Source organism: Durio zibethinus, chromosome 18 (genome assembly GCF_047325235.1).
Source record: "Durio zibethinus cultivar Kanyao isolate XHJ-2024 chromosome 18, ASM4732523v1, whole genome shotgun sequence".
Lineage (NCBI taxonomy): Eukaryota > Viridiplantae > Streptophyta > Magnoliopsida > Malvales > Malvaceae > Durio > Durio zibethinus.
In genome coordinates this window covers 7,789,326-7,810,924 of record NC_143179.1, presented here as the reverse complement: position 1 = coordinate 7,810,924, position 21,599 = coordinate 7,789,326, and the positions used below count along the sequence as shown (strand labels likewise).

At 31.6% G+C, this 21,599-nt stretch overlaps 3 protein-coding genes and 1 pseudogene across 4 annotated transcripts; 2 read left to right on the top strand and 2 right to left on the bottom strand.

Moving 5' to 3' along the window:
• Positions 1 to 10,706: 10,706 nt before the first annotated feature.
• Positions 10,707 to 12,610, top strand: LOC111300377 (protein ELF4-LIKE 4 pseudogene; annotated as a pseudogene). The gene is made up of 2 exons (XR_016329717.1): positions 10,707 to 10,921; positions 11,834 to 12,610. The product of XR_016329717.1 is annotated as a protein ELF4-LIKE 4 pseudogene (transcript).
• Positions 12,611 to 16,456: 3,846 nt separating this feature from the next.
• Positions 16,457 to 18,592, top strand: LOC111299179 (small ribosomal subunit protein uS3x-like). Its single transcript, XM_022894222.2, has 6 exons — positions 16,457 to 16,636; positions 16,724 to 16,871; positions 16,954 to 17,125; positions 17,900 to 17,954; positions 18,050 to 18,181; positions 18,256 to 18,592. The coding sequence occupies exons 1-6, from the start codon at positions 16,604 to 16,606 to the stop codon at positions 18,424 to 18,426; spliced, it is 711 nt and encodes a 236-aa protein (XP_022749957.1). The 5' UTR covers positions 16,457 to 16,603; the 3' UTR covers positions 18,427 to 18,592.
• Positions 18,593 to 19,128: 536 nt separating this feature from the next.
• On the bottom strand, positions 19,129 to 19,742 carry LOC111299180 (uncharacterized). The gene has a single exon (XM_022894223.2). The coding sequence runs from the start codon at positions 19,608 to 19,610 to the stop codon at positions 19,242 to 19,244; it is 369 nt and encodes a 122-aa protein (XP_022749958.2). The 5' UTR covers positions 19,611 to 19,742; the 3' UTR covers positions 19,129 to 19,241.
• Positions 19,743 to 20,278: 536 nt separating this feature from the next.
• Positions 20,279 to 21,599, bottom strand: LOC111300876 (F-box protein CPR1-like). The gene has a single exon (XM_022896467.2). It carries the CDS (start codon positions 21,543 to 21,545, stop codon positions 20,346 to 20,348), a length of 1,200 nt encoding a protein of 399 aa, XP_022752202.2. The 5' UTR covers positions 21,546 to 21,599; the 3' UTR covers positions 20,279 to 20,345.

Here is a 21,599-nt window from a genome sequence, read left to right as displayed (position 1 = left end):
TTTACTTTTCCAAGTTCGTTGCCTCTGTTTAGAGGAGCAATTTATTTTTTTAAAGTCGTGGTGCCTCTGTTTAGAGGAGCAATTTACTTTTCAAAGTTCGTTGCCTCTGTTTAGAGGAGCAATTTACTTTTCAAAGTCGTGGTGCCTCTGTTGAGAGGAGCAATTTATTTTTCCAAAGTCGTGGTGCCTCTGTTGAGAGGAGCAATTTATTTTTCCAAAGTCGTGGTGCCTCTGTTGAGAGGAGCAATTTACTTTCCAAAGTTCGTTGCCTCTGTTTAGAGGAGCAATTTACTTTCAAAAGTCGTTGAGTCTCTGTTTAGAGGAGCTTCGGCCAAAAAAAAAAAAAAACAAAAAAAAAAAACAAAAACAAAAAAACAAAAAAATCAAAAAAATCAAAAAAATCAAAAAAAATAAAAACAAAAATAAAAAAAAAAATCAAAAATAAAAATGTTGAGTTGAGTCTTGATTGGGTGTCTACGTCTTTGCGCAATTTCTGTTTCACAGAAAATGTGCAAAGAGGGGCAGCTGTAGACACCCAATTGGATCCGGGCCCAGATCAATTGGGCCTGACCCAAATGGGTAAGGCCCATTTCAATCCTGTATATTTTTTTTTTCTTCTTTTGTATTTTATGTATTTTATTATTATTATTATTATGTATATATTTATTTATTTTTTTTATTAGATTAGATTTATATGTATATAGTTATATATTTATTATTATTATTATTATTATTATTTTTTTTGTAATATATACTTGGGTTTATCTTATTTTATTATTATTATTATTATTATTATTATTTTTAATTATCTGTTTTGATTTTTCCTGATTATCAGATTTTTTTTATATCTTTTGATTTATCTGATTATTATCTAGTATTTTTTTTTATTTTATTTTTGATTTTGGAGGGCTAAGATTGAAGCTGAAGAATCCTACCGGGAATGGAAATTCAATCAAGAGAGTCCAATTGGATTCAAAGACTGAATTCCCGTCCAAGGAGGAATTGGGATTGATCAGAAACTCCTGATCAATCCCTATATAAAGCACCTCCTGGAACAGTTCAAGAACACAGAGAAAACAGAAGCAAAAGCTACTGATTGAGAGAATAGGGGTGTTTAGAGAGCTAAGGAAAAGTTTAGGAGTGTTCTGGCAGTGAGAAAAATTTTTTAGAAAAATTTGGCGAAAAAATTTTCTGGAAATTTCTGGGAAATTTCCAGATTCCGGCGAAAATTCCGGCGACTTTTGAATTTTCCGGCGAAAATTCCGGCGAACTTTGAAGTTTCCGGCGACAGACCCAGTTTCCGGCGGAGAATCCCAGAAACCGGCGAACATCCGGCCAACTTCCGGCCAATTTCCGGCGAAATTCCCAGATTCCGGAGAATTTTCCAGAATCCGGCACCGGCGTTCTTCAAATTCTAGAGAGAAGGCAGAGAAGAAGGGAAGAAGAGAGAGAGAGGGGAGGAACGGTCTGCTGAAAAACGGAGGAAGGTGCCTTTTATACCCTCCCAAAACGACGTCGTTTTGGCTTTAAGTTAATAAGAGGATCCGCGCGTTTTGCCGAACCCGACCCGACCCGAAGCGTCGACCCGCTTTCTGACCCGCGCGTTTCAGCCCCTCCGAGCCGAGCCGAGCCGAGCCGAGCCGCACCAAGCCGAGCCGCTCCAGGTTTTTTTTTTTTTTTTTTTGAATTTTTTTTATTTGACTTTGATTTTGATCTTGATTTTTTTTCTTTTTTCTTTAATTAATCCGACGACGGAGCCTCTACAAGTAAAAACAGTAGTTTTTCTTGCATACTCCTGAGGTGAGGGAATTTTCTCAATTTTCTGCTAAAAGTATTAGAGTCAATTGAGAATTATTTTCGATAATTAATTAATTGGTTGATCTTGATTTTTCTTTAAATAATCCGACGACGAAGCCTCTGCAAGTGAAACAGTAGTTTTTCTTGCATACTCTTGAGGTGAGGGAATTTTCTCAATTTTCTGCTAAAAGTATTAGAGTCAATTGAGAATAATTTTCGATAATTAATTAATTGGTTGATCTTGATTTTTCTTTAAATAATCCGACGACGGAGCCTCTGCAAGTGAAACAATAGTTTTTCTTGCATACTCTTGAGGTGAGAGAATTTTCTCAATTTTCTGCTAAAAGTATTAGAGTCAATTGAGAATAATTTTCAACAACTAACTACTTGGTAAAATTTTAAGGCTTTTGGATAACACAAATTCAAGCTGGTACCATCTTTTGATGGGCGTTGTGAGGGTGCTATAACCTTCCTCACACGTAACCGAACTCCCGAACTCTGTTCTGGTTAAGCAGACCCGAACCTATTCTTTTAGGGACCCTTAAGCTTAGGTGTTCCCTAAAAGGGCAGATTCCATAGGTGGCCAATCGCACCTAGATAAAAAAGATTGGTGGCGACTCCCTAAAAGTCAATGTCTGACGATAGATCCCCGGATCTAGACGTTACGACAGTGATCGAGGATTTTAAGGTTTTGGTGGATAAAGTGAAGGTCTTTTGAGGTGTTTGGAAAACGGGAAAGTGAGGGAAAATGGCGAGCTTTCAAACATAGCTTCTCGTTGGAGTAAAATCAACAAAACTTCAACTTACCTGCAAATTTGAGATCATACTGGAATAAATTTCCATAATAATATAATTCAAAACTTATTATCAAGCAAAACTTCAACAACTCCAATATTCAAACAAACCCTTTTATAATTGTAAGATTCCAAAAACAACTGAAACATTAGTCTATCAATTAAAAAGTGATAACATAAGAACCAATTTGGGAAAACTACCTTTACCATAGCATAATCTCTAACAACAAAAAATCATAAAATTAGTCAACAACCCTTTACTTGGGTTCCTTTTTTCCAATTGCTGCAACGAAATCAATCTTGTAACTTCTTTTCTTTTTTCCATTTATTCAAAGAGAAAAACCTAATACAGAGCTAATAGAAATTTGTAAGGTTAGCTGAAGCGTATCAGCCAGAAATGATTTAAACAGCAGAAAACAAGAAACAGATTACGATGACAAGTAAAAGAGCTGAGCTAGTCGACTGACGCTGATCTGAGAGACACTATTGCGATCTGCCAAACTTTGTGGTGGACTTTGGAATGAAAGAAAGGTGATTTGTACAATTAGGTTTTTGTTTCGTTGATTACAAATATATTTGGAAGCACAGTAAAATTAATTTCAGTAAAATTAATGAAATTAATTTATATGAGATTGGAAAAAAAAATTATTATTGTTACGATTAAAAAAATTTGTTAAAATTAATATTTAAATTTAACTTAATTTAATTACACCATATTAAAGATGCGACGAATCTAAACCCCTGCCAAAGGAGGAGCTGAGCGTGGCAAATGTTGATAAATATATGGACCGATCAATGATAACTCTAAGATTCCACACGGCCCAACCCAAATTAGGTCCTCCAAAAGATGGACTGTGTACATATGAGATTGTCTCCTGGTGCTAATGACCTTTCCAAATCCTTAACTCTAAACAACCTGATCGACAAATAAATGGGCGGAGGCTATATCAGATATAGAACCAGTGTCGGTTAACTGTAATGCAGGGAAGGGTGGTGGCGGAAACTTTGTGATGGAATTAACATATATATCGAACAACCGAGAATATGGATCTTGCAGTAAAATTTGGATTTGATGGAACCGTGATAGCTCCCACCGGATGCTCTCTTGGTGCTAATGACCTTCCCAAATTAATCCAGTACGGTCATTTTCATAAAACAGAAATATATGAAACAGATGCAGTGAATATTATAGTTGAGATCAGTTCATTCTCATGACTATATATCCTTCTGTTTCACTTTAGTATATGCTTGTCTTCTGGCGACAATAACCATGACAAATGATTTAAGTCCTGCACTAGCAATATCAAGGATAGAGTGAATCCAGAACCAAAACCTCCACAGGAGTAATTAAAAGATATATGAAGATTAAAAGTCTTTAATTAAACTATCCAAAGCTGGAGTCTCTCAAAGCACCTGGTTCTTATTATTATTATTATTATTGTTCATCACCAACAACAAAACCAGATTTAACATCAAATCCGATACGAGGAAGAGGGGAACTGATTACAATAGCAAAACTGACACTCTCAACCAAAGAAGATGAAAATGGCAAAATGGGCCCTGGTAGGAAAGTCTTTCCCTCTAGAAATGATCATGCAAACGATTAGTGTTTTAAATGTACATGAAGACAAGAAAAGAACATGACCTTCCTTTTAATTTTGCCACGTGGAAGCCGAAATTGATGGACCACATTTGGATTGACTGGTTCTACTTCGTTGTCGCCTCTGCTGATTAAATGTGCTGGTCCCAAACAAAGGAACTTTTTTTTTTATCGTTCTCCATGGAATTATCTATGTAGTTAGTATTTGTTTTTAGTATTTGATGAATTGACCAAACAGAAGAAAAGTATGGCAGAATGGACAAAAATCCAACCCAGAATCCAGTCCGATGGATTAGGCGTCACATTAAGCTGTTCCCATCTGGGGGCTCATCGTCACCCACCTCGCTCTCTTCCGTCACCTTCAATTTTTAATTGCTTTTCCCCACGTGGGAACCCACTTCCATTCAAGTGCTTGTCTTAATTATTTTATAAAAAAATTATTTTCAAACTTCACTATGATATTCATATAATTGCTTTCGACTCAAAAAAAAAAAAATCGAATCCAAATTTATTAAGTAGTGGGAACTGAAAGAATTGCCGGAAAATTTTGTCTTATATTACGGAGATTACAGATAATCATTGAAATTATTGGGTTTTTAAATAGTGGATTAAACAAATTCCAAACCACCACATGGCTGCTAGCTGCCTACATGGCTGTTAGCCGCCTGCCTACCAGCCGTGCGTATCGTGCGCGGTCGCATTGCTTTTCTTAGCTTTTCTTTTTTTATTTTTTTAAGCCAGGAAGCAATTAAGGATAACGTTCTAATAGTTCAGATTAGGTTTAATTAATTTTTTAATAATATAAAATATTATAAAATTTTAAATTTGAATCGATATTTTTTAAATTTATTCAATTTAAATTTAATTTTACCCATTCAGTTCATCATTTTTAAATTTTAAATTTTTTATATATTATTTTAATAAAAATTTTAATATATTTATATAAATGAATTATTTTTATTTTATAAAAGTTTAAAATATATTTGAAAATTAATAAAAATACAAAATTTGATTCAATAAATTTTTTTGATTTATTATATTTTGATCTAAATTTAAATATATATTTAATATTCGATTTTGATTCAAATTAAATAAAAAATTAATTCAAATAAAATCAAACACTATAAATTTTAATTATTTTTTATTTTTTTATTTTTTTATAAGTTTCTACGTCCTTTATTGTGAAAATAGAACATCAAAGAACTCAAGGCCCAAATAGCAAATTGATTCTCTCGATTAAAATTTACTTTTTAAGAATTCAATCCTTTATTCAATTAGTAATTATTTTTAAAAATAATATTTAATAAATTTAATTTTTTTTAATATTTATAATTTTTTAGATTTTCAAACGATTTTTTTTTTCTAAAAAATTATCCTGTGATTAGTCCCAATCTTTTTATTAAATAGGACTGGCCCTTGTTTCCTAAGATAAGTCGGGTTCTGACGTTTGATATGTTGACTTAACAAAAAATTCTGAATAAGATATCCTTGATTTTTTTTAATTATTAAATTTTTTGTTTAAATTGGCTTGCAATTTCTTGGTAGTTTCATAAGATGGTGAGTCCATGATGATTCTGACGGGAAATAATTTTTTAAATAAATTAATTACTTGTAATAATCTTAATGGACTTTTTTAATGCTTCAAATTCAATTCTTACTCGACAGGTATTTATCCAGTAAGACAAGCTAATTGCCTCAATTATTAACAAAAAAATAATTGCTTGAGGTTGACAGATTTGATTTTTTTTTTTTGCCCGAATTGGAATAATTATTAAAAGGTATAATAAATTTTAGTTGGGAATTACAAGAGGGTTTTTCTAAATTTAGCATCAAAATTATATTTAAAGATTATATGGTGAGAAAGGTAATTACCAAAAGGTATAATTTGAATCCTAGTGTGATAAAAAAAAAAAAAAACTAAAACATAAAAAAATTTTAATTTTATTATTTTATTTAGATAAATCTTTTAAATTTTAATTTGTATTTAAATAAATCTTAAAATTTTAATTTATATTCAAATAAAATTTGGCTTTTAATTTATACTTGAATAAAATATTTATATAAACTATTTTTTATTTAAAATAAAAGTTAATTTAGATACAAATAAATGATAAGAACTTATTTAGATATAATAAAAAATATAAAAATTTATTTAAAATTTATGTCAAATCCATGATCTATACAAGTAAATTCAAGTTATAGCATAAAAATGTATACCAAAATGCCTGTCTCTTTTATAGTTAATTGATTACAACATATACATTCATAACAGAAATATAGTCATTGTTTGAACTTTGACTTCAAAAAAAAAAAACCCACTTATTATAATAATTAAACAAAAATAAACCCACTTATTATAATAATTAAACAAAAATAAACTTCTTCATCTAGTGATTTTTTTCTAAATAAAAAAATCATATGAATTTCTCTTAACTTTTTATACTGATAGCATTTCATTTGTAATTATTTTCCTTATTATAGTTTCTATTCGGCCATAATTTTTTTTGCACTCATTTTTCATTTTGAGATAATAGGCAATACTTTTACGCTCGGATTGTTTGTTAAATTTAATAAGTGAATATAAAAAATAAAAATAAAATATTTTATAAAATTATTCATCAAATGCTTATTATTTATATCTCATATTAAACAAATGAAAAATAAACAAACTTAATTATACCCACAAGTTCGTTATTTAAATAATAAATACCAAATATTATTTAAAATTTTTTATTAAATTTAATAAATCAAGGTAAATCAAACATATTAAAAAACATAATCACAAGTTACAAAGAGATAAGGCAAATGTGTGTTCGTACCATCAGGGACTGCTCTGGTTGAGGCCAAAAAAACATCGGCGTTGCATTTCGTGTCTGCTATTTTGTACGAAACATCTTTTATGTTTTACCCGACCTTCGCCCTCGTTCTTTTTTACTACTCCGATCAAGGTGTGATGGAGCTGTGGAACCTTGCCTTACCCTGGCCCTACCACCGTCAGAACAAAACAACTATTTTTAGGCTTTGGTTCGGGGATCTGGTTAGCCTCGGATCCGAACCTATAGATCTTTCGAGCCTCATCTGACACGCGTCCCTCTTTGATTCGCTCAGAACAGTTGTATTGAGAAAGCTGGTTAAGGACACCTCTATTGCTGGAGAAAACTATGTGGCTAAATAATAAGCTTTTCGACATTCTGTGAAACATAGAATCATTATCCATTATCCATTGGCGAGCAGTTGAGAGGGAGCTACATTCCACTCTTCTTAAACCCCAGTGAAGAAAGGATGCAACTAAAGGTGAAAGCCACCCTTAAAAATGGATAAATAGAACACAATCAATCTCTTATTTATCTAGATCAAACTTATGAGGCAAATAGAATATGACCTCCGCATATCATAATAGTTAAAATCAAACCCATGACTGTCTAATGTCTCTCCGATCGTCTGGGACTAATCGTATTACTAAACCCATCAGAGTACTAACCTTTCATTAGAACACTATCGCAATATCTCCTCCTACTTAAGTCGTAGACGGATATCAGTGGCGGCAACACCTCTTTCAAATAATTTTTTTAGTCATAATTTTTCTAAGGGGTTATCGACAATGAGCCTCTCCCAACAAATTTTCTAGTCACAGTTTTCCTACCCATAAACAAAACTCACCCAAAATAAAAGAAAACTGATACTTGCATGAGTATTGACAAATACTAAGCGAACGCGAAACACAAAGCTTCCAAACAAAGCAAAATAATAGAACCAGTGAAGAAAATGTTGATTGAATGAGGTTATTTTTATTTTCTTTACAAAAACAAAGTGAGGAAGAAAAGAAAATGATGAATTCACAATGGTGTTGAGCTTTTCTATTTGTGTTGAAACATAGGAAGAAGGAGAAAAAGATGGAGTGGTAATATGGCATTTACATGTTTTAAAGTACCATGTTAAGGGAAATAAGATTAAAACTATCCTAATTAAAAAATAAAGATTTTAAATTAGTTTTGTGTAAAAAAACACTCAAGATTTTATTATTGGGGATTTTTAATTGTATCGAACTTCCCATTCTCGACCAAAACGAAGATCTGCAGCAGGACCTGTGGCTATACATAATTATAAATTGATGTTTAATAATATATATATATATATATATATATATATATATGAATTGTGAGGGGGAGAACAAAATTAAAAATTGATATAAAATTATAATATTTGGTTTGATTTGGTTTGAATTTATTTTTTAATTTGATATAAATCAAATTTTGATATTAAATACATGTATTAAATTTAAATTAAATTTTATATCGAGATGTAAAAAATAAAAAATCGAACTAAATTATATATTTGTTATTAGTTTTTATATGTTTTTCAAATTTTTATAAAATAACATAATTATTATATATAAATATATTTAAATTTATTAAAAATCTTATTAAAATAATTTTTGAAAAATTTTAAATTTTAAAAATCGATGAATCAAATTAATAAAATTTGATTCAAATCAGATCTATTTTAAAAGGATATCAATTTAAATTTGGATTAAATTTTTAAAATTCATAATATTATGTATTATTTAAAAAATTAAACCGAATCGAATTTTATTTAATCCAAACATTTATCATCCTTACTAATTTGCTATATATAATTATTTGGAAGAGAAGTTTACTAGCATATTATTTTTATTTTATTTTTTCAAAATAAGCCTAGGAAAGTTAAGCAAAAAACGCTCCTACATCCCCACAAATCTAAATTAATTAGATATCCTTAGTCAACGTAAACCAAAATAATTATATGATCATACATATAACCACAAAATAAGATCAAGACATACCGTTCAAACAACAAGACTCATACTCCTTGTTTCTTATAATTTGATGTTAGTTCCATTCCTTGAAGAAACGAATTTCAAGATTTTATATTTGGTTTCAAACATTTATAATTAGTAAGTAGAAATGTTCATAAGAAGACACCTTGATAATTACAACTTTAAACTTTGATTACACCTTGACAATAACATAGTGGTTATCTTTCCAATAACCAATCCCATAATTCCAATAAAAAACAAAAAAAAAAGGCTGAAAATGACATTCAAAATGTCTCTTCACAAATACTAATAATCCCACAAAGTGGTCACCATCAAACTCTATTTTATATTACTAATTTTTAATTCGGAGATTTCCATTTTCCAAAACATACAAATATGAATAAAAAAGAACAGTAAAGTCGTTTTTGAAACTGATTCAGAGGTTTCATTCAGACAGTGCCAAAGGATGACTCCACATAATAAATCGAGACCTATTCTATGTGACATTGGGATGATGTTAGAAAATATTGATAAAAAAAAAAAAAGGTTAGACTGATTCGTAGAATTACTAATTTGGCTGCTGACTGGCTGGTAAACAATTCAAAGAGGGGATGTGCCTAAATCGTTGGCTAAGACAGCCGTCATCCTCTTGTTTGTTTCGAGTAGAGATTTGTAACATTGGTTTATTGGTGTTCTACCAGCTGGATGAAGTTTCTAACATAGATTTCCTTAGCTCAGCCGGATATTGTTTCTTTACATTTCTTTAGTTGTATTGGTGTTGTAATTTACTGATTGATTCGAAGTATCATTCTTGTTGAAAAAAAAAAAAAAATAATAATACACTTATTTAAGATAACTTAGATCATGGCATTAGGTTTAAAATTTTTTATTTTAGTATTATATAAATATTAAAATTTTATATATTTATGTCATAATTTATATAAAAATTATGTATTATAATTTTTGTTGATATATAAAAAGTATCTTTTCTTGTTGAAAAAATAACAATAATAAACTTATTTAAGATAAATTAGATCGTGGGATTAGGTTTGAAATTTTTTATTTTAGTATTATATAAATATTAAAAATTTATATATTTATGTCATAATTTATATAAAAATTATATATTATAATTTTTGTTGATATAAAAATATAAAATATATATTGTTAATTTTATTAAATTTATTTATAATTTTTATCAAAATTTTAAATTATATTATTTTAATATTTTTATTTATATCATTTCTATATCATATTATCTTATTATATTTAAAATTTTTAAATCAAAATCTTTCATGGTAGATGATAAAAGTATCATTGCACCAATTAATTTTAAATATATACAAAATAATAAATAATATAAATAATAAAATTTATATTTAAATTCAGTAAAAATTAAAAAATTTATTTTGTATTTGATTTTTTTTAACTGTTTTATTTAACATATCAATATAAATTATAATGTAATATAAAATATTTAATATAAAATAAATATAATATAAATATGCAAATAATAAATTTAGTATATCGTATTCAAATGCCACGTGGTTAATTACGAACATCAGCTCGAATCACTAGTCATGCCCCCGGATCTGAGCAAAACACACAGAAACCAATCCCATCCCCTCTGAATCCCAAAAAAAAAAAAAAAAGTTAAAAAAAAAAACAGGTGGATATATATAATTAGAGAATAGATAGAACTAAAATATTTAGACACAAAGGGGTCCGAATGTGACTGTCAAATCTACAAATTCTCTCTCAATCTCTTCTTTCTTTTTCTCTAAAATCTCTCTCTCATGATTCAGAAACCATTTTTTCTTGGTTTCTGAGATTCGATTTAATCGGCGATCTTTCTTACTGTTCCTCGGGAATCCCTCGTCTTCCTTCTTTCAATCTGTCTCTTCCTCCCAGAATATAATTATCCAGATTTTCAAGGTACGTATATAAATAGATATTATATAATATATAATTATAAAATGAAAAACCATGTTATCTCTTTCTTTGTCTTTGTTTCTCTCGTGATAGTTAAATGAATGAGGTTTTTTTTTCCTTTCTTACAATACCTCGATCTTATCAGCTTCTGGTTTTTTGTTTTAACACTCTCTTGGTTTTTTTTTTTTTTAATCTGGGAATTTTGGGGAGTTTATGAAGGTTTTGTTTTTTTCAGAAAAGATCTTCTTTTGACAAATGGGTTTTATGGTTATGTAACTACAGCTTTTTTTCAAATTACTTTTTTCTTTTTGGTTTTTGAATTCCCAATTCAGGGCCTTTGTTTTCCGTTATTTTCTGAATTTGAAGCAATTTTTTTTTCTTTGTGTTTAATTTAATTTTATAAAAGCTATGTACATTTTTGTTGTTTTTGTTTTCTATTGAGTTTCTGATTTTTATTTTTGTTGTAAAAAGATTAACAATGTTGTCAGTATGGTACTTCTTTGATCATTACTAGTTTTTTTTTTTTTTTTTGGGTCTTTGAGATTCTTCTATGAAGACTGTGCTCTAGGTGGGTTTTTTCTGAGCACATTAAAAAAGGCTCCTTTTTACGGAAATGGGATCTGCTTTTTTCACATCTCATCATAAATGATAGCAATAGTAGCAACAATAATAAAAACAATAAAAAAAAACAATTATGTATGAAGTACTGATTATTTTCATGTTTGTTTGTTCACCGACCTTCAATGAAAGTAGAACCCATGGAGTTCATGATTTCTACTGCAGGCCTTTGTTTCTTATGCCCAAAATGCCTTCTTCATATTTTGTATGGGGTTTTGCTTTATATAGGACTCAAGTTTGGTTTGAAAACTTTGGACAATAATATAGTGATGTTCTTATCTGTATTTTTTGATTCAGGACTGGTTTTAATTTGATAGAACTGTGACTCAGAAAGTGAGGGAAAAAATGGAGGGTGACACATTCTCAGGGATTGGCAATGGTACTCAGATAGATAGCAAGGTGGTGCAGACGTTTCAGAAGAGCTTTGTTCAGGTTCAGAATATCTTGGACCAGAATAGGTTGCTCATCAATGAGATAAACCAGAATCATGAGTCCAAGATCCCTGACAACTTGAGCAGAAATGTTGGTCTAATTAGGGAGCTCAACAACAACATAAGAAGAGTGGTTGACCTTTATGCTGATCTTTCAAGTTCCTTCACCAAATCCATGGATGCCTCGTCTGAGGGGGATTCCAGTGGTGCTATGAAATCAGATGGCAAAGCTGGTCACAAAAGAAACAGGCCTGCTTGATTTTAATTAGAGAGAAAATAAGTTTGGGTTTTTTTTATCAGTAATTCTTTTGCATGGTGGCAAATGAAGAAACTTTCACAGCTTTGTTGATGATGAGGTAGTAGAAAATGGTCAGATTATGTAAGTCCCCCTCGTATCAGTGATGAAACTGTCTTTACTTCCCAAACTTACTGCTCACATTGGCTAGAGAAAATAAATTTCTTCTATTGCATTTATAAATCAGTACTGTAACCCAGGATCTAATTGAAATGAAGCATGTAGGTAGTGTTCATAAAGGTTAGTACTTTTAAAATTAAACCTTCTCTTTCTTTCTCATTTTTCCTTTACCATGTTGTAAATGTCAAATTTTAGTTGTTCTTCCAAGGATGTGATCTTTCTTTGTCATGCAATTTGGACTTCTTAGATTTCCATTGATAAACAAAAGAGGTCTAAGAGCTTTTAGTTTGTCCCAGCTTTTTCTCTTTGTTGAAATGGCTGATAGTTATAATGGGTATTTACAAATATTTTCCCTCAAATTCTTTACCATGAAAGATCATTTTCTACTTTTGGATGGAAACAAAACTCTCCATTATACCCTTTATTCACCTTTCCAGCCTCAATCCAAAGCGTATATTTCTTCTAGACCTTAGCTGAGAAGCAAAAGCTGAAGAGATCTGAGATCTGAAGACCTCTCTCATGATAACCAAACCTTCTTTTTATCTCTTTGCGGAGAAATCACTGTTCATATGGAGAATGAAAACAGTTGCATACATCTCTGTGAAGATGCTCTGAAAAGAAATTGAAGGAAAGCAGCTTTAGATAGTCCTTTTGGTTCCCAATCACACACCACCACAGGAACAGAATCTCAGATAAGAGATGATGAGCTTTTGACTTTAAAAAAATAGAAATTTGTTATAACCAATGGCAGTTTCTTGGATGGTATTGGGCAAAGGAAAATAAAGTATTTTAAAAAGGGGTAGTTTAAAAAACAAAGCACTAGAGTTGCAAGAGACGGACAGATATGTGTAAACAGTGACCCAACAACATGACAAGGGACCCAAGGTTCTTTTGGGATGAAACTGAACTTCTCTATGCTTATCCTCATCTCCTCCTACTTAGGTTCCTTCTCTTTTACTTTTTCCCTAGATTCTTTTTCCTTTTTATTCTCTTTTAATAATAAATGTCTTTTATGACTGCCTTTCGACTCCGATGATTCCCCCAGCAGCAGCTCTCTTTCTCTAATTGAGCAGGTGTCTTTGTTGATGGACCCACATGATTGCTTGCTGGGAATGGCTTGTCTCTCGTTTAGATTTTTCACATTGGTGGTGAGGGAATCACTTCATCTATCACCCATGTATCATTTACTCCATTCTCCAATCATACACACAACAAAGTCACTTAGATCTATTATTATTATTATTATTATTATTGTTTCTTCCATTATCTTCTCTGTCCTTTAAGCTCATGTTTACTTGGTTTACTGATTTTTCATTCCTTCAAAACTGATTTGTTCTGATGTCAAAAACGGTACTTCAACACGATAAAAAAAAATAGAATTTCCATTGTGATTTAAAGCAACTGGCCTATTGCATTTGTAAGAAAGCGAAAAATCAGGATTCTAATTAATATAATTTATGAAAGTTTAACAAAAAAAATTGTATGATCACCAACAAAACATATATAAAAAAGAATCTATCCTTAGGAGCATATGTTTGATTATGACAATTAATTATGGAATGAATATATATTTTGGAAAAATGTCTCTCTCAGATATGACATAAAAGTACATGTTAAAGATTGTTATCATCAATAATGCAAGACATTTGTGGAGGTTTCTCTAATGAAAATGAAAAGTGAATAACGTTTGCATATTATGTAAAGAATGAATGTGATTTTAAATGCCACTACGTACACAAAGATTCTGTTTTTTGTTTTTTTTTTTTTTTTTCTTATTGATGATTAATAAGGAAAAGAAAATTATAAAGAAATTTCCTTGTAGAAGTAAAATGTGACAACCCGATTAGTTTTTTTAAAGGAAGATTATAACTTCTTTTTTGTTGAGCAACGAGATTTAAGCAATTAAGCATTAATAATTGAATTTAATGTTCAAACGCAATATTTTTTATTTATTTTAAAATTTTAAAGTAATATATATATATTTACACGCATCACATGTGACAATAAACATAAGTTCTTGAATGTGGCGTCGTTGACTTAAGTTTAAGGTTTTATCTTCTAACTAAAAATAATTTTTATTTTTACATTTACTAAATACATTTAAAAAAAAAACAAAAAATAAAAATTATTTTTTGAAATATAAAAATACAAAATAAAAACAAAAAATATTTTCTCAAACGGAATAGAGCCTACCTTACAATATTTCCAGCAAATAAGTTGGAACTTGGAAAGGAACCCAAGTCTACTTTCCCACTCTTGTCCTAAAATAAACAAGGATCTTCAATTGGGGTTATCGACATCATTAGTTGGACCGGATTACAGTCATTCAATTATATTAAGCCAATTACATATATTTATAATTTTCAGCAAATGCTAATTGCAGAAAATGGGTTTTCTTCAACATATTAAAAAATAAAAAACTTTTGTGTTAGGTGATATTGGTAATTCGATACGATGATAATATGTGAACACAAATATAAAATATGAATATAATATAATTTAAAATTTTAACAATAATTATATCTAAATTTAATAAAATAAAAAAATATTTTATATTTTTATGTTAATACAAATTATAACATATAATTTTTATATAAAATATGACATGAATATACGAATTTTAATATTTTACACGATAAAAATATATGAATAATCAAATTTAGCTAACCCAAAAAAACAGCCGGTTTTATAAATTTTACGTGTATTTGTTACACTTGCAACTCTGATTGACCAAACTTAAAGAAAATGGATGTTTAACTGAAACTTTCAGTGGCTAGCTCCAAGAAAAGGCTTTCTCTTTTCTCCATGATTGTGTGTTTCAAAAGGATAGGATTTACGGTTGTCTCATTGCTGATGTCAATTCCCTTCTAGTTTTAATATATATCTGAGATTATACTTTGATTTGCTATTGAGACTTTTAACAAACAATGAATTTTTTTCATTTAAAATGATAATTACTCAAATCCGTTGATTTTACTAATAATTTGACCATGAAGAGAGATTTGAAGTATGAGATAGATCAACTTATTTTCTTTTCTATACATTGATATACCCTCGTTATCTTTACTTTCTAAAAAATAAAAAAGTCAAATAATTCACCGGGCAAAGGAGTAAAATGCACAAATTTCGATGATCATTATGCAATTTTTTTTTTCATCCGTAATTTTTAAAATTAAAATTTTTCATTCATAATATTTTAAAATTATTTCAAATTTATAAATTTCATCAACCACCATTTAAAATTTTACGATAAGTAGCATGTCAATGCCATATATAGTCCCCATGACATAAATTTCAATAAAAAAATGTAACGAGTCCACTTCTTTTTGTCACGTGAACATCCACGTGGTAGATGTGGATATTTATGTGACGTTGAGATGACAAATTTCATCAATAACCATCTGTCATATTTTTCTTCTTTTAAATTTTCTCTTAATAATAATAAAAATTATTTTATTTCCACTTCTCTACTCACCTCTTTTGTCGTCTCAGTTTCCATCCAACCAAACAAAACTTATTCATTAAAAAAAAAAAAGTCCGAATTTAATATGGTGGTTAATCAAAGGTTTTATGAATATATTATTTTAGCTCAAAATTCCAAAGTTCAAATGACACATTAAAAAGGCTAACTATATGTCTGCAAGAGATTCATAAATACTAGTTGATTAGCGGTTTGTTATTGTGGGATTAAATTTTCTTAAAGAGATTTTCAAAAATTGTTCATATAATTTAAATTTAACATGTCTTAACGTATATTCATTTTTTTTAATTTTTAAAAATATAATTTGATATTTTTATAAATATTATTTTAAATTATAAATCTTCAAAAGAAATATTTAAATATGAAATAAATAAGAATAAATAAAAAAAAGAAAAAAATATGTCTAAAAAATTTCATTTAACTCTTTAGGTAAAAAAAAAAACAAGGGTCATGGGTCTCTAAGGGCTTCCAAATCTAGGTCTGTCCAAGAGTAATTGGGCTTAAAAAGGTAATTTTGGGCTGAATCATGGAAACGATCCATTTTTTTTTTGTGTTTTTAGCCCAAAACCCAACCCTTAAAGGAAGCCGATTGCAGTCGTACAAGACCCTTAAAACCCCCAGAGTCGGGAATCGCTGTTTTTCTGTTAGAGACTAGGGTTTGCGGAGTTTCGGCCGTCTTCAGCTCTCATCTCTCCGCATATTCCCTTCCTTTCCCGGGCCTCCACCCAAACCCAAAAAACATGGCGGCAGCTCAAATCAGCAAGAAGCGAAAGGTATTGTTTACCATCTCCCCTTCTCATTTCTTCCATTTGTTTCATCATTTCTCCAACTGTTTTTTGTTTATTTTCCCTTGCTTTCAGTTCGTTGCTGACGGTGTCTTCTTCGCGGAACTCAACGAGGTCTTGACCAGGGAGCTGGCTGAGGATGGATACTCTGGCGTCGAAGTAAGAGTTACTCCTATGCGCACCGAGATCATCATCCGAGCCACCCGCACCCAAAACGTTCTCGGTATCTCTCTAAAAATCTGGTTTCTAGGCTGAGTCTACTTTTCATTGTTGGTTTTAGTTTATGATCAATTAGGGGATTATAGGTGAGAAAGGGAGGAGGATCAGAGAGCTGACCTCAGTGGTTCAGAAGCGATTCAAGTTCCCAGAAAACAGCGTTGAGCTTTACGCTGAGAAAGTCAATAACAGAGGCCTTTGCGCAATTGCTCAGGCCGAGTCTCTTCGGTACAAGCTCCTCGGAGGCCTTGCCGTCCGCAGGTACATACTCAAATTCGATTCGCTTTTACAGATTTAAAGCCTGTTAAAGCTAAATTCATTGTTTATGTTAATGTACAAATTTCATGCGTAATACATGTAATGAATTTAAATAATCAGGGTTTGTTATTGATTTGTTATGTAACGTCATCTACAAAGCAGATTGTTACTTCAATACCAATTTTTGTGTCGGAAGGTGACAACAGTAAGTAGATAATATATTTCCTCTGTTCCATTATCCTGCTGAAATTTTTATGCAGTAACCTTAGGAGAGGGAACATGTCAAAATTTTCTTATTCATAATTTCTCATTGGCACATGCAATTAATTTTGTTTGCATATGTGATGTATTTACGGATGTTAAGTGATGACTTGGTATTGATGTACTTTCAAAATGAATGATTGCATTCTTCCTTTTTTGTATTTAGTCAGCTGTTTCTGGACAATTTTTTTTTAATTATGTTTTGTCATCTATAAGGCAAATAGCTTTTTACTGTACCAATTTTGTGTCGGAAGATGACAGGATTAATCCAATCCTCCATTTCCATCATCCCGTTCGAAATTCACCGGTTTTCGCTCAGTAACATTTGGATGGACATATTTTCATCTTGTCAATTTCATTGTTCATCTTTTGGTGCAATTATTTGATCTCTGCATGTGCATGTTTGTATGTCTTAGATTCAATTATGAGTTTGTGAACTTGTTGATGTTATTAATGGTAAAAGTTGGTAAATTCTTGTTTGTCCTGTCAAGCTGATAGTTAGGATTGTTTTTACAGGGCTTGCTATGGTGTGCTGAGATTCATCATGGAGAGTGGTGCCAAGGGATGCGAGGTTTGTAAACTAGTTGGTTTTGGAGTTCATATGATTTGGTATTCTTCATTTTGATTTTTTATTTAGACTTTCATTTCGACTTGCTTGTGCAATAGGTTATTGTTAGTGGAAAGCTAAGGGCACAGCGTGCCAAATCTATGAAATTCAAAGATGGATATATGATTTCTTCTGGCCATCCAGTCAATGAATATATCGACTCTGCTGTCAGACATGTTCTTTTGAGACAGGTTTGCTATCCATTTACTCACTCTACCATGTCCCTTTTGATTTTCATTTCTGACCAATTTATTGGTTAATATAGGGGGTACTTGGTATTAAGGTCAAGATCATGCTTGATTGGGATCCCAAGGGTAAGCAGGGACCTACAACTCCACTACCTGATCTTGTCACAATCCACCCTCCTAAGGAGGATGAAGGTACCAGGAACGTTGCACCTGAGCCAATTGATATCGAGATGCCGGTGGTGGCTTAACGTTCGACGATTACTGTTCTGATAGTTATCGTTTTGATTTTTGGAGCATGTGAGTGTCTTTAATTTCCTTTTGTAGCAAAAATTTGCCCCTAAATGCCTCTTCTGGATTCTTTGATGTTTCTCAATTTTTGTTATACTAAAGTTAGTAGTAATTTTCTTTGAGGAATTTTTATTTTTAAAAATTTATAATATCCTTTTGGTCTCTGGTAGTAATTTGGTATATTTTTGTGTCGAGGCAGCAGCAATCTTCAAAGTCAATAACCTTTGTTTGAAACTCTCACTCCTTTTGCCAATAGAGAGGAGAGGAGATTAGAGAAAGAAGTTTGCTATTTCTGATTTTTATCATTGGCTCCCTTCTCCTACCATGGCTTTCAAAATCTTTCCACATAGGTTTCAAACGGGGCTCCACCTTAATAGCTTAGATACTACTCATGAATGGTGATGAAAACTTCCAAGAAACTAAAATTGCCTGCATTTGCTATGCCTACATGGTGGTTGATTACTCTTTTATTTAGATCAATCGTATTCATGATGGATCTACAAGAGTTTGTGCAACAGCAATTCGTCCTTAGATTTGTTAAGTTTCTGAAGGGATAACTGGAAATGCAAGTATTTACTGCCTAACAAGAACTGAGAAGAACAGGATGGATTTAATTGCTCTGATGTTGCTTAAATAAAATAAAACTTTGAGAATTCACAAGGTCTCAGCCAACACAGAATAGAGAGTTTATTACTGGAAACATCAAAAAGATACATAAAAAGTTTTAAAAAAATAAAATAAAATGAAAATTAACAGTGACTCAGAAATAAACGGCTCAGCTTCGCTTGACAGGGTCGAAGTTGGCCACACCAATCACGGCCCCAGCTAAGGCAGCAAGAACAACACCACCGGCCACAATGCTAAGCAAGAAGTTCTTGAGAGATGGGGTAACGCCATCAGCAGCTTGAGCCACCTCAGGGATTACCATGGATGTTGTCAGTGCAGCTGCTGTCAATCCAGTGACTGCCTTCTCCTTGAGTGAAGATGAAGCCTTGACTTCAAGCCTTCCATTAGGTCTTGTAGTTGCAACTGCCCATGATGGCTTGACTGGCAGTGGCTTAAAGAATGCCTCAGAGCTCGGCATCCTCTTTTGGCTGGCATGAGTTAATGGCAGAGCCATTGAAATAGCCGAAGTGGAAGCCATTGGTTTTTCTCTCTCTTCAATCTAGGGTCTAAAAACCAATACCTTCTCTTTTGTGAATTTTTACTATGAAATAAAGATAGTGGGTGCTGCATGCAATGTGTTTTTGAGAGAAGGGGAGTCGAGGGAGGGAATAATGAGAGGTGAAAATTTGAGATATCAGGTGGCCTAGTCATCTCTATTCTGTCCTACGTGGCAGCTTCTCAAGTTGGAATTGATGGATAAGGTTATCTAATTGGTTTTGGGAGAGAATTTTCATGGTTAGGTGACTCAGAAAGTCTGATTTCTTCTACTTTTGTGGTTCTTAGCTATTGGGCCTTATTTTGAGCCCATTCTATGGGCCTTTGGGCCGTTTTCTCTAAAAGGAAACAAGCATTAATACTTCAACGGCTAGAAGAATCATATCAAACAAATTTCCCCTATTCACTCGCTGTCCTTCCTTGTGTGGGCTGGCATTTTTTAATCACATCATTCTTGCAGTAGAGGAAAAAGACTTTTAGCAAGTAGAAACGAGATCATCATCGAGAAGGTTGATGAATTTAGCAATAGATCAAAGGGTTGTAAATCAAGCAATTTAACAGAATCAATAGAAAAATATTCCTACAGTCGATCATAATTTTCAAGCTAACAAATAAATAAATAAATAAACAAGACATGCAACAGTTGTAAGAAAGAAAAATCTAATTAATTATAACATAAATGCAAACAAAAAGTATTACAATGTAAAATAATTTAAGTTTATACAACCATAATAAAACAAATTAAAATAAGAACAAAAAACCAAAATACTATGAAGATAGGGGCTGGAAGAATGCTGAATAAGAAGTCTTTTTTTGGACGTCTCAGCTGAATTGGCTCATAATTTGTTTGAACAAAAAAAGCTGATTCGATATTCATGTGTTTCGATCCAAGTTTGAGTCGATCATATTGACCATTCTTGAAATTATAAAATATTGTGCCGAATGCTTCGGTCATAAGTAAAGTATCTTTATTATAGAAAGAATAAGCTGAGGAATGACCAATTTCTTCTTTAAAGGCTTGCAAATTTACAGTGAATCGTTTTGTCCAAAGCTTTTTGCCGTAAAAGTCTTTGATGATCCATAACTCCAACAAATCAGTATCGCATCTGACACGTATTAGTGCCAACTTCCCTTCGTATTGTGCAAGGTTGACAGAATACTTGTAATCTATTTGGCAGAGTGAGTCCGGCAGTGGAACCAACTCCCAACTCTCTTTATTTTCATGAAAAGATAGTATGTTATTTTTGTCTTTGTTGGAAGTAAGCCAATGCAGGCCACCATATGCAGATATGGCAGGCTTGGTGTTGAAATACTCGTCATAGGACAACATTAAGTCATTTAGTCGCTTCCAAGCCCAAGTATTTGAATTAAAAATCTCACATTGGAAGTGTTTGTAATCATAATCGAGTTCAGTCTCCGATTCCGAATCCCTGTTCTCACCATCTGAAAGTCGCACTATTTTGAACAGCAAAGGGTCTGACCGAAGCTCCACCATGGCAATCTTTCTAGTGAAATATGCAGGATTTGGACTTGGTATAGTTTCCCATTGCTTGGTACTAGGCTTACAAATATAATAGTGGTTTTCTGGAAATTGGCTTACGCAAAACATCAGACCTTGGTCAGCAGTAGCCAGGATCTTCACAGGGCGTCGACCAGGTAGAAAATCAAGGCTTAACATGGGATCAAGACCTGGATTATCTATGGACAAAAATGTTGAATGGTACCAATTGCTTCTCAAGCTTTGAATAAAATATCCGGCTATTGTCTTCGTTCTCTGACAGTGATGCCGAATGAAACTCGATTCATAGGTGAGACTGTTGCATTCGCTTGAGAGAAGTCTACACTTCCTCAGGGTCTTCAACTCCACTCTCGATAAGATTTCGAATAAAACATCTGAGCAAACATTACAGACTGCCATTGAGAAAAGAAAAGAAGAAAAAGAATAACCTTAGTTGGAATAGTAGTGGGAGCG